The sequence below is a fragment of the Oncorhynchus tshawytscha genome, unplaced genomic scaffold (genome assembly GCF_018296145.1).
Source record: "Oncorhynchus tshawytscha isolate Ot180627B unplaced genomic scaffold, Otsh_v2.0 Un_contig_3062_pilon_pilon, whole genome shotgun sequence".
Taxonomy (NCBI): Eukaryota; Metazoa; Chordata; class Actinopteri; order Salmoniformes; family Salmonidae; genus Oncorhynchus; species Oncorhynchus tshawytscha.
This window is the reverse complement of record NW_024609754.1, coordinates 210,932-224,598: the sequence shown is the minus strand read 5'-3', so window position 1 is coordinate 224,598 and position 13,667 is coordinate 210,932. Positions and strand designations below refer to the sequence as shown.

At 52.3% G+C, this 13,667-nt stretch overlaps 1 protein-coding gene across 5 annotated transcripts in view; it reads right to left on the bottom strand.

The window, feature by feature from the left end:
- The window catches only part of mapk6 (mitogen-activated protein kinase 6), a 37,166-nt gene that overhangs the window by 3,534 nt on the left and 19,965 nt on the right, over positions 1–13,667 (bottom strand). For all 5 annotated transcript variants that reach the window (XM_042317609.1, XM_042317610.1, XM_042317611.1 and 2 more), the window contains exons 4-6: positions 4,882–5,026; positions 3,941–4,105; positions 307–502 (exon numbers count right to left, since the gene is read on the bottom strand). In XM_042317609.1, the coding sequence (XP_042173543.1) occupies positions 307–502; positions 3,941–4,105; positions 4,882–5,026 (506 nt within the window). The remainder of the gene's footprint in view (positions 1–306; positions 503–3,940; positions 4,106–4,881; positions 5,027–13,667) is intronic.

The window sequence follows — 13,667 nt, the reverse complement described above, 5'->3', positions numbered from 1 at the left end:
GTAGACTACAGAGCGTCTCCATGGAACCCAGTGTGTGTATGTAGACTACAGTGCGTCTCCATGGAACCCAGTGTGTGTATGTAGACTACAGAGCGTCTCCATGGAACCCAGTGTGTGGATGTAGACTACAGAGCGTCTCCATGGAACCCAGTGTGTGTATGTAGACTACAGTGCGTCTCCATGGAACCCAGTGTGTGTATGTAGACTACAGAGCGTCTCCATGGAACCCAGTGTGTGTATGTAGACTACAGAGCGTCTCCATGGAACCCAGTGTGTGTATGTAGACTACAGAGCGTCTCCATGTACCTGTCCCAGGTGTGGCTGTGACCCTCGTCCATCAGTAAGATATCATCCACCTCATCCTCTATGTGGAAGGGGTGCAGCGAGACGGGTTCGTCCAGGGGGAAGGAGTAGTCAGACATGTAAGGGTGGGCTAGGGCTTCTTCTGCTGTCAGACGGTCCATGGGGTTAAAGGTCAGGATCTTTTGCAGGAAATCCAGGGCTGGAAGGGAAGAGGAGCATTTACCATGGTACAGTGTGGCATGTACGGGACAATATCAAATCAAATCAAATTTTATTTGTCACATACACATGGTTAGCAGATGTTAATGCGAGTGTAGCGAAATGCTTGTGCTTCTAGTTCCGACAATGCAGTAATAACGAGCAAGTAATCTAACTAACAATTCCAAAAAAAACTACTGTCATACACAGTGTAAGGGGATAAAGAATATGTACATAAGGATATATGAATGAGTGATGGTACAGAGCAGCATAGGCAAGATACAGTAGATGATATCGAGTACAGTATATACATATGAGATAAGTATGTAAACCAAGTGGCATAGTTAAAGTGGCTAGTGATACATGTATTACATAAGGATGCAGTCGATGATATAGAGTACAGTATCAACGTATGCATATGAGATGAACAATGTAGGGTAAGTAACATTATATAAGGTAGCATTGTTTAAAGTGGCTAGTGATATATTTACATCATTTCCCATCGATTCCCATGATTAAAGTGGCTGGAGTAGAGTCAGTGTCATTGACAGTGTGTTGGCAGTAGCCACTCAATGTTAGTGGTGGCTGTTTAACAGTCTGATGGCCTTGAGATAGAAGCTGTTTTTCAGTCTCTCGGTCCCAGCTTTGATGCACCTGTACTGACCTCGCCTTCTGGATGGCAGCGGGGTGAACAGGCAGTGGCTCGGGTGGTTGATGTCCTTGATGATCTTTATGGCCTTCCTGTAGCATCGGGTGGTGTAGGTGTCCTGGAGGGCAGGTAGTTTGCCCCCGGTGATGCGTTGTGCAGACCTCACTACCCTCTGGAGAGCCTTACGGTTGAGGGCGGTGCAGTTGCCATACCAGGCGGTGATACAGCCCGCCAGGATGCTCTCGATTGTGCATCTGTAGAAGTTTGTGAGTGCTTTTGGTGACAAGCCGAATTTCTTCAGCCTCCTGAGGTTGAAGAGGCGCTGCTGCGCCTTCCTCACGATGCTGTCTGTGTGAGTGGACCAATTCAGTTTGTCTGTGATGTGTATGCCGAGGAACTTAAAACTTGCTACCCTCTCCACTACTGTTCCATCGATGTGGATGGGGGGTGTTCCCTCTGCTGTTTCCTGAAGTCCACAATCATCTCCTTAGTTTTGTTGACGTTGAGTGTGAGGTTATTTTCCTGACACCACACTCCGAGGGCCCTCACCTCCTCCCTGTAGGCCGTCTCGTCGTTGTTGGTAATCAAGCCTACCACTGTTGTGTCGTCCGCAAACTTGATGATTGAGTTGGAGGCGTGCATGGCCACGCAGTCGTGGGTGAACAGGGAGTACAGGAGAGGGCTCAGAACGCACCCTTGTGGGGCCCCAGTGTTGAGGATCAGCGGGGAGGAGATGTTGTTGCCTACCCTCACCACCTGGGGGCGGCCCGTCAGGAAGTCCAGTACCCAGTTGCACAGGGCGGGGTCGAGACCCAGGGTCTCGAGCTTGATGACGAGCTTGGAGGGTACTATGGTGTTGAATGCCGAGCTGTAGTCGATGAACAGCATTCTCACATAGGTATTCCTCTTGTCCAGATGGGTTAGGGCAGTGTGCAGTGTGGTTGAGATTGCATCGTCTGTGGACCTATTTGGGCGGTAAGCAAATTGGAGTGGGTCAAGGGTGTCAGGTAGGGTGGAGGTGATATGGTCCTTGACTAGTCTCTCAAAGCACTTCATGATGACGGATGTGAGTGCTACGGGCGGTAGTCGTTTAGCTCAGTTACCTTAGCTTTCTTGGGAACAGGAACAATGGTGGCCCTCTTGAAGCATGTGGGAACAGCAGACTGGTATAGGGATTGATTGAATATGTCCGTAAACACACCGGCCAGCTGGTCTGCGCATGCTCTGAGGGCGCGGCTGGGGATGCCGTCTGGGCCTGCAGCCTTGCGAGGGTTAACACGTTTAAATGTCTTACTCACTTCGGCTGCAGTGAAGGAGAGACCGCATGTTTCCGTTGCAGGCCGTGTCAGTGGCAATGTATTGTCCTCAAAGCGGGCAAAAAGTTATTTAGTCTGCCTGGGAGCAAGACATCCTGGTCCGTGACTGGGCTGGGTTTCTTCCTGTAGTCCGTGATTGACTGTAGACCCTGCCACATACCTCTTGTGTCTGAGCCGTTGAATTGAGATTCTACTTTGTCTCTGTACTGGCGCTTAGCTTGTTTGATAGCCTTGCGGAGGGAATAGCTGCACTGTTTGTATTCAGCCATGTTACCAGACACCTTGCCCTGATTAAAAGCAGTGGTTCGTGCCTTCAGTTTCACACGAATGCTGCCATCAATCCACGGTTTCTGGTTAGGGAATGTTTTAATCGTTGCTATGGGAACGACATCTTCAACGCACGTTCTAATGAACTCGCACACCGAATCAGCGTATTCGTCAATGTTGTTGTCTGACGCAATACGAAACATCTCCCAGTCCACGTGATGGAAGCAGTCTTGGAGTGTGGAGTCAGCTTGGTCGGACCAGCGTTGGACAGACCTCAGCGTGGGAGCTTCTTGTTTTAGTTTCTGTCTGTAGGCAGGGATCAACAAAATGGAGTCGTGGTCAGCTTTTCCGAAAGGGGGCGGGGCAGGGCCTTATATGCGTCGTGGAAGTTAGAGTAACAATGATCCAGGGTCTTTCCACCCCTGGTTGCGCAATCGATATGCTGATAAAATTTAGGGAGTCTTGTTTTCAGATTAGCCTTGTTAAAATCCCCAGCTACAATGAATGCAGCCTCCGGATAAATCGTTTCCAGTTTGCAGAGAGTTAAATAAAGTTCGTTCAGAGCCATCGATGTGTCTGCTTGGGGGGATATATACGGCTGTGATTATAATCGAAGAGAATTCTCTTGGTAGATAATGCGGTCTACATTTGATTGTGAGGAATTCTAAATCAGGTGAACAGAAGGATTTGAGTTCCTGTATGTTTCTTTCATCACACCATGTCACGTTGGCCATAAGACATACGCCCCCGCCCCTCTTCTTACCAGAAAGATGTTTGTTTCTGTCGGCGCGATGCGTGGAGAAACCCGCTGGCTGCACCGCTTCGGATTGCGTCTCTCCAGTTAGCCATGTTTCCGTGAAGCAGAGAACGTTACAGTCTCTGATGTCCCTCTGGAATGCTACCCTTGCTCGGATTTCATCAACCTTGTTGTCAAGAGACTGGACATTGGCAATATGGACATATTGCCCCTGTGGGCAATATGGTATAGAATAGGAGTGTGTTAGTTTGTGTGTGTTCACCTGGTGGTATGTCAGGCATCCGTTTGTCCAGTGCGGGTGTGTGTGTACGTCACGAGTGTGACTGTGTGTCTAGACTCACGCTGTGGGCTGACGTCGTGCAGTAGCTTGGCCAGTAGCTTGGTCAGTGAGTTGTGCGGCTGGGACATGTCACTGTGTATGTGTCTACACGAGTGCGAGTCTAGACTCACCCTGTGGGCTGACGTCGGGCAGTAGCTTGGCCAGTGGGTTGTGCGGCTGGGACATGTCACCGTGTATGAAGACGGGGATAACACTGTGTAACTCCTGCCTGTCCTCTTCTCTCAGCACAGGGATGGACTCCAGGATCAGCTGCATCTGCTCCAGTTCATGGGCTCCTGCAGAACACCAGTTCAACACAGGGTTAAAAACACAGGAGGACACAGGGTTCGTTTACACCCAACTGTCAGACCACCAACTCAGTGGCCTTGTGGTTAGTGTCCATCCTGAGATTGAAAGGTTGAAGGGGGGTTTCGATCCTCGGTCGAGTGTGTGATACCAAAAGACTCTAAAAACAGGACCTGATGCTTCTGTCTGGTCACTAAGCATAAGATTCAGTCAGTTTAGCTAGCCAACTCTCCAGGTTACCTCGGGTTTAGCTAGCCAACTCTCCAGGTTACCTCGGTTTAGCTAGCCAACTCCCCAGGTTACCTCGGTTTAGCTAGCCAACTCTCCAGGTTACCTCAGTTTAGCTAGCCAACTCTCCAGGTTACCTCAGTTAGCTAGCCAACTCTCCAGGTTACCTCGGTTTAGCTAGCCAACTCTCCAGGTTACCTCGGTTTAGCTAGCCAACTCTCCAGGTTACCTCAGTTAGCAAGCTAACTTTCAAGGTTACCTCGGTTTAGCTAGCCAACTCTCCAGGTTACCTCTGTTAGAACGCTAACTTTCAAGGTTACCCCCAGAGTTAACACTGATATAGACAAGCAGCTCCATATCCAACCCCCCCGTGTGGCACCACTTAAACTGTCTGCCCCATATCAGTTACACCATGTCAGTCAGAGAGTGAGAGCTCTGCCAGAACCCACGTGCCATGAAGCCTGTGGCCTACATTTCCGCCCCGCGGTTCAGTGAACCTGCCTCACCGGTCAGCCGTGTGAGTCTGTGCTTGACTGACCTGCGAAGAGCGTTTTCCCAGTGAGCATCTCAGTGAAGATGCATCCGGCAGCCCACATGTCAATGGCCTTGGTGTAGTTGTTAGGAGAGAGCAGCAGGCGAGGAGACCGGTACCATTTAGTCACCAAGCCCTCAGAAAGATGACCCTGGAGGAGGAGGCAGAGAGGAAGAGGAGAGGGTGAGTTAACACTTCTTTAGTGAGAAGTGCACACTAAGAGTTGAACGGGAGCAAGAGCCTGATAAACCTGAATTCATAGGACCTCTCCCTCTGTGTGTTCAGAATGTGACTGAAACTGGTTTATCAGCTCTTATGAGATACACCTAAAACACAGACCCATAGGTTACTAGTTTATTTCTATGAATGAAACAGATCTCTCTCTCTCTCTCTCTCTCTCTCTCTCTCTCTCTCTCTCTCTCTCTCTCTCTCTCTCTCTCTCTCTCTCTCTCTCTCTCTCTCTCTCTCTCTCTCTCTCTCTCTCTCTCTCTCTCTCTCTCTCTCTCTCTCTCTCTCTCTCTCTCTCTCTCTCTCTCTCTCTCTCTCTCTCTCTCTCTCTCTCTCTCTCTCTCTCTCTCTCTCTCTCTCTCTCTCTCTCTCTCTCTCTCTCTCTCTCTCTCTCTCTCTCTCTCTCTCTCTCTCTCTCTCTCGAACTTCAAAAGCACCATTGATCCTGTTAACTACATTCAGCTAACAACCTCTTAATGGTTGAGAAGCAGAGACTCATCAAAGCTGTAGCAACAGAACAATCTGCTTCTGGAAGCTTCCCCTACGGCTCCATATTCCCTACATGGCCCTGGTCAACAGTAGTGCACTGTAAAGCCCTACCGCTCCCTATTCCCGACATGGACCCTGGTCAACAGTAGTGCACTGTAAAGCCCTATAATGGACCCTGGTCAACAGTAGTGCACTGTAAAGCCCTACCGCTCCCTGTTCTCTACATGGACCCTGGTCAACAGTAGTGCACTGTAAAGCCCTACTGCTCCCTATTCCCTATAATGGACCCTGGTCAACAAGCCCTACAGCTCCCTATAATGGACCCTGGTCAATAGTAGTGCACTGTAAAGCCCTACAGCTCCCTATTCCCTATAATGGACCCTGGTCAACAGTAGGGCACTGTAAAGGGAATAGGCTGCCATTTGGGAGACAGCCGCCGTCGCTGTTTGTGTTACCCAGCGGCCAGTCACCCATCCTGGTAGATCAAAGCTACTAGAGCTCTGCTCGGGCCCTGTCACATTAGACCTGCCTGCAGTATCCTCAGTGACGACAGGAGATACACGTACGTTTGTCCCAGAGCTCAATCCCACCCACCCACTCCTCCACATACAGCCTCGCCCCTACAGCCTCGCTCCCGGCCCCTACAGCCTCGCCCCCGGCCCCTACAGCCTCGCCCCCGGCCCCTACAGCCTCGCCCCCTCCAGCCTCTCCCCCTACAGCCTCGCCCCTGGCCACACAGCCTCGCCCCTGGCCACTACACCCTCTCCCCCCCTACAGGCTCGCCCCCTCCAGCCTCTCCCCTACAGCCTCGACCCCCTACAGCCTCGCCCCTACAGCCTCGCCCCTACAGCCTGCACCCTCTCCCCCTACACCCTCTCCCCTACAGCCTCTCCCCCTACACCCTCTCCCCCTACACCCTCTCCCCCTACAGCCTCTCCCCCTACACCCTCTCCCCCTACAGCCTCTCCCCCTACAGCCTCCCCCTACACCCTCTCCCCCCCCTACAGCCTCTCCCCCTACAGCCCTCCCCCTACACCCTCTCCCACCCTCTCCCCCTACACCCTCTCCCCTACAGCCTCGCCCCCTACAGCCTCTCCCCCCTACAGCCTCTCCCCTACAGCCTCTCCCCTACAGCCTCTCCCCTACAGCCCTCCCCCCCTACAGCCTCTCCCCCTACAGCCTCTCCCCCTACAGCCTCTCCCCCTACACCCTCTCCCCTACACCCTCTCCCCCTACAGCCTCTCCCCCTACAGCCTCTCCCCTACAGCCTCTCCCCCTACAGCCTCTCCCCCACACCCTCTCAGCCTCTCCCCTACAGCCCTCTCCCCTCAGCCTCCCCTACAGCCTCTCCCCTACAGCCTCTCCCCCCCTCTCCCCTACAGCCTCTCCCCCTACAGCCCTCTCCCCTACAGCCTCTCCCCCTACAGCCTCTCCCCTACAGCCTCTCCCCTACACCCTCTCCCCCTACACCCTCTCCCCTACACCCTCTCCCCTACAGCCTCTCCCCTACAGCCTCTCCCCCTACACCTCTCCCCTACACCCTCTCCCCTACACCCTCTCCCCTACACCCTCTCCCCCACCCTCTCCCCTACACCCTCTCCCCTACCCCTCTCCCCTACACCCTCTCCCCCACCCTCTCCCCTACACCCTCTCCCCTACACCCTCTCCCCCTACACCCTCTCCCCCTACACCCTCTCCCCCTACACCCTCTCCCTACACCCTCTCCCCCTACACCCTCCCCCTCCCCTCCCCCTACACCCTCTCCCCCCCTACACCCTCTCCCCCTACACCCTCTCCCCCTCACCCTCTCCCCCTACACCCTCTCCCCTACACCCTCTCCCCTACACCCTCTCCCCCTACACCCTCTCCCCTACACCCTCTCCCCCTACACCCTCTCCCCCTACACCCTCTCCCCCTACACCCTCTCCCCTACACCCTCTCCCCTACACCCTCTCCCCTACACCCTCTCCCCCTACACCCTCTCCCCTACACCCTCTCCCCCTACACCCTCTCCCCTACACCCTCTCCCCTACACCCTCTCCCCCTACACCCTCTCCCCCTACACCCTCTCCCCTACACCCTCTCCCCCTACACCCTCTCCCCCTACACCCTCTCCCCTACACCCTCTCCCCCTACACCCTCTCCCCCTACACCCTCTCCCCTACACCCTCTCCCCCCCTACACCCTCTCCCCCTACACCCTCTCCCCCTACACCCTCTCCCCCTACACCCTCTCCCCTACACCCTCTCCCCCTACACCCTCTCCCCCTACACCCTCTCCCCTACACCCTCTCCCCCACACCCTCTCCCCCCACCCTCAGCCCCACAGAAAGAGCGAGGAGACATACACAGGCCCAGTCAGCACACCCTCTCCCCACAAAGAGCGAGGAGACATACACAGGCCCAGTCAGCAGCCACAGACAGCCTCTCCCATACACAGGCCCAGTCAGCAGCCACAGAAAGAGCGAGGAGACATACACAGGCCCAGTCAGCAGCCACAGAAAGAGCGAGGAGACATACACAGGCCCAGTCAGCAGCCACAGAAAGAGCCCCATACACCCAGTCCCCCACACCCTCTCCCCATACACAGGCCCAGTCCCCCCTCTCCCCTACACCAGCCCCAGAAAGAGCGAGGAGACATACACAGGCCCTCCCAGAGCCTCCCCCCAGTCACAGCCACAGAAAGAGCGAGGAGACATACCCCCAGTCAGCAGCCCAGAAAGAGCCTCTCCCCCAGTACAGCCTCTCCCCAACCCAGTCAGCAGCCACAGCGAGGAGACATACCCCCAGTACAGGCCCAGTCCCCCAGTAGCAGCCACACCCCAGTCAGCCCAGAAAGAGCGAGGAGACATACACCCCTCCCCACAGAAAGAGCGAGGAGACATACACAGCCACAGAACAGCAGCCACAGAACCCCAGTCCCCACAGAAAGAGCCTCTCCCCTACATACACAGGCCCAGTCAGCAGCCACAGAAAGAGCCATACACCCCAGTCAGCAGCCACAGAAAGAGCGAGGAGACATACACAGGCCCAGTCAGCAGCCACAGAAAGAGCGAGGAGACATACACAGGCCCAGTCAGCAGCCACAGAAAGAGCGAGGAGACATACCAGGCCCAGTCAGCAGCCACACAGCCCCAGTCAGCAGCCAAGAAAGAGCGAGGAGACATCCAGGCCCAGTCAGCAGCCACAGAAAGAGCGAGGAGACATACACAGGCCCAGTCAGCAGCCACAGAAAGAGCGAGGAGACATACACAGGCCCAGTCAGCAGCCACAGAAAGAGCGAGGAGACCCAGTCATACCACAGGCCACCCCAGTCAGCAGCCACAGAAAGAGCGAGGAGACACAGCCACAAAAGAGCGAGGAGACATACACCCAGCCCCAGCAGCCACAGAACCACAGAAAGCCATACACCCAGTCAGCAGCCACAGACAGGCCCACACCCAGTCAGCAGCCACAGAAAGAGCGAGGAGACATACACAGCCACAGAGGCCCAGGCCCAGTCAGCAGCCACAGAAAGAGCGAGGAGACATACACAGGCCCAGTCAGCAGCCACAGAAAGAGCGAGGAGACATACACAGGCCCAGTCAGCAGCCACAGAAAGAGCGAGGAGACATACACAGGCCCAGTCAGCAGCCACAGAAAGAGCGAGGAGACATACACAGGCCCAGTCAGCAGCCACAGAAAGAGCGAGGAGACATACACAGGCCCAGTCAGCAGCCACAGAAAGAGCGAGGAGACATACACAGGCCCAGTCAGCAGCCACAGAAAGAGCGAGGAGACATACACAGGCCCAGTCAGCAGCCACAGAAAGAGCGAGGAGACATACACAGGCCCAGTCAGCAGCCACAGAAAGAGCGAGGAGACATACACAGGCCCAGTCAGCAGCCACAGAAAGAGCGAGGAGACATACACAGGCCCAGTCAGCAGCCACAGAAAGAGCGAGGAGACATACACAGGCCCAGTCAGCAGCCACAGAAAGAGCGAGGAGACATACACAGGCCCAGTCAGCAGCCACAGAAAGAGCGAGGAGACATACACAGGCCCAGTCAGCAGCCACAGAAAGAGCGAGGAGACATACACAGGCCCAGTCAGCAGCCACAGAAAGCAGGATAATCCCCCTGCCTCACACACACACACCAATCTGTACTTCTGGGACAGTAGAGTCAGCAACAATACGCTGCCTGCCAGTCTGCCCTCAGGCCCTGCAACACAAAAGGCACCCACCAAACCAGTGCCCAGTGTCTTGTTCTTCCATCCTCAAAAGTCCCCACAAGGATAGTAAAACAAGATCACACTCACAAGGACAAAGGCTATTTTAAGCTTAAAGGGTTAGCCGTTAGGGAAAATAGGATTTTGAATGGAAATCAAGGTCCCATGCTGTGTGTGTGTGTGTGTGTGTGTGTGTGTGTGTGTGTGTGTGTGTGTGTGTGTGTGTGTGTGTGTGTGTGTGTGTGTGTGTGTGTATTACAGTGGTAAGACAACACCTTCTGACCTGGGGAGAAATCATTAGTCGGAAAACATTTCACAACTGAAACCATTTAATCCAACTGGAAAACATTTTGCAACGAAAACAAGTTTCTATTGGACAAATTCAGGTAGGTCCCTCCCCGTTGTGTTCCATTTGCTTCTGTTTGGTTCCCTGCTACGTCAGAGTGGTGAGCTGGCTGTTTCGGTCTCTGTCGCTAGAAAGACTCACACACACACACACACACACACACACACACACTCACTCACTCACTCACTCACTCACTCACACACTCACTCACTCACTCCCTGTGTGTCAGTCAGAATATCATTATACAATTTTGACAAGCACACAGGTTGTGCTGACCTACAAAATGTAATGAACACCAGTCTGTAACCATGGCCTCCTTTATTATGGACATAAAAAATAAATCAATAAATTAGCTCAGGTAGGATAGTCCCATACTAAGCAGTCTAATGTCTTCAGCTCATAACAAGGCTCAGCTAGCGGGCCAACAAGGCTCAGCTAGCGGGCCAACAAGGCTCAGCTAGCGGGCCAACAAGGCTCAGCTAACGGGCCAAGGGACATCAAGGCTCAGCTAGCGGACCAAGGGACAACAAGGCTCAGCTAGCGGACCAAGAGACAACAAGGCTCAGCTAGCAGACCAAGAGACAACAAGGCTCAGCTAGCAGACCAAGAGACAACAAGGCTCAGCTAGCGGGCCAAGAGACATGTGGACCAACTGGAAATGATCTAGGTGAATGACAGAACGATCTAGATGTAGAGACAGGAGAAATGATCTAGGTTGAATGACCTAGATGTAGAGACAGGAGAAATGATCTACTCAACAAAACCTGGTGGATATTCTAAGCAACACCAGGGCCCGGTTGGCTGGGTGGGTATATTTAGAAATGGGTAGAAGTCGCTCTTGCATCAGCAGCTTTTAAGCAACTGAAGGAGCAGTCAGAAAACCAGCCAGCCAGCCAACCATCCAGCAGAATGTCATGAAATCAGTCAATACACTATCACAAATGAGGAAACTCCAAGCAGTTCCCAGCAGTCAAGATGACTGTAGTCAGAGATTTGGCAACAACCAGCATGGTAGACTGCCTGTAATGTTGCATAAGAAGTCTAGAATGAAAGAGGTTCTGAGAATCCACAGCAGATTACAACAAGTGAACATTCTAACTAATTGTCTAACTCATTTCAGGAGAATTCACACACACACACACACACACACACAGTCATTTCTCCAGACCAAAGCCACAGGTTTGCAACAGTCAGAGAGGCCGTGTTATCTAGCCCAGTGTGTGACAGAGAGAAACACCTGTTTCCACTCACTGAGCGCTGTGCTGCTCTCACTGCCAGACTAGTGGGTCTTCCATTCATGACAGGAAGAACAGCCATGCATGCTATGGTTCTCTATGGAAAGCCTTTTGTCTGTGTAGAATAGTTTACTTTAGCTTCATTTGTGCAATGTGGTTTAGGAAAAAAAAATACATGATATGTTTCTGTGTCAGATGGGTGGCTAACACCTCAGTGGAAGGAAGGGGGGAGTGGGGAGAGGAAGGGGAGAGAGGGAGGATGAAGAGGGAGTGTAGAGGAAGGGAGGATGAAGAGGGAGTGTAGAGGAAAGGAGGAGGGAGGATGAAGAGGGAGTGTAGAGGAAGGGAGGAGGAAAATAAGAGGAAGGAGAGGAAGTCAGCAGTTGTAGAGTACTATAGGGTTGTCTCAGAGAACCTGGTGACAGAGGATTAGTGGCTAGATTTCCTCAGAGAACCACACGAAGCTAGCTATACACACAGACACACACTGACTGGCTTTATATATATATATATATATATATATACACACAGCTTTAATCCCCAGGAGATGTGTGTTAGGCATGTCTTTATACACACAGCTTTAATCCCCAGGAGATGTGTGTTAGGCATGTCTTTATACACACAGCTTTAATGTCCACAGGGAGATGTGTGTTAGGCATGTTTTATAGACACAGCTTTAATCCCCAGGAGATGTGTGTTAGGCATGTCTTTATACACACAGCTTTAATCCCCAGGAGATGTGTGTTAGGCATGTCTTTATACACACAGCTTTAATCCCCAGGAGATGTGTGTTAGGCATGTCTTTATACACACAGCTTTAATCCCCAGGAGATGTGTGTTAGGCATGTCTTTATACACACAGCTTTAATCCCCAGGAGATGTGTGTTAGGCATGTCTTTATACACACAGCTTTAATCCCCAGGAGATGTGTGTTAGGCATGTAGAATGGTTTCTTTTAGAGCTGTTGCTCTGCTTCTAAAAGGCGAATACACACGACTCAAGTCATTTTTTAAAAGCCTTGTGAACCTTGGAGTGGAAGCGGCGAGCCAAGAGGAAAGCTGTGTGTGTGTGTGTGTGTGTTGCTATAGCTGGGTAATTGGGTCAACGTGAGTATGTGTGTCATGGGAGGAGGACTGTGGTGGAGTGATCCGAGCTACAGCAGGAAGCATGTGTGGTGGTGGAATGACGTTCTCTCCCCTCTATCTTTCCCTTCCTCCCCCTGTCTCAGCCCCCCATCTTTCCCTTCCTTCCCCCTGTCTCAGCCATACCCCCCCGTCTCAGCCCCCTCCCCTGTCTCAGCCCCCTCCCCTGTCTCAGCCCCCTTCTCTCTCCTTATAACATTCCAGGAAATGTACACCTGCACATCAAGAGCAGCTACCATCTGCAAACCTAACAGTCTGCTGCTTCTTCATATTGACACACAGGCCTGGAGGGTTTTTAGGGGACATACGTCTCATTCACACCGACGTCTTTTCAGGGTTTTAGATGAAAACGACTTGTTTGGAAAATGACTAACTTACTTGGTTAAAAAAAAAAAAAACTTAAACCACTTGTTGCTCACATGTAAAAGGCCATAATGTTATTGTCTTCATTTTATCTAACTTCCTAGAACAAAACTGGGTTCAATAAAACGTTTTATATTCCGATAAACAAACCCTCAGTATGTATGTCAAGGCCATTTTGCATTAACAAATCTTCAGGGTTGGATTACATCTTGTAAAATAGGAGGTCAAGTTGCCTCACTGAGCAGATGTCATATCACTCAGCTAATGCTAGTCTACACAGCCATGCCCCTTGACCTGCTTCACTGAAGGGCACACTTAAGCTAAGCTAACTGCTAAGCTAACTGCTAAGCTAGCTAACTCTGGTCCCGGCCGAGTCCCTGCCATGCTGTGCCAAGCCGAAAAAGGGATGCTAATGCTAAGCTAACGGACGCAAATGCAATGCTTTTGCCGGACCTAATGCGTCTAGTCAGCCCAAGGGCACGCTAAGCTAAACGCTAAACTAACACTGATTGTAACAGCTCAGCCACGTTCCCTGCTTAACCTCAAGGCATGATTATGCTACGCTAGCAGCTTGAGAGCAGCTCTAGCCTTGGAGAAAGGCTCCCACGATAGGCAGGACAAAGGAATGATTGACTGACTGGCTGGGAGGGAAGGAAGGAGGGAGGGAAATGCACAGGATGCTTGATTCCTGCCTGCACGTGAATTCCAGACATTCTTGGTGGTGGACCACTGGGTGTTTGACTGCTGCGGGTCCCACAGAAGCAGGCTGAGGAGGCTCTGA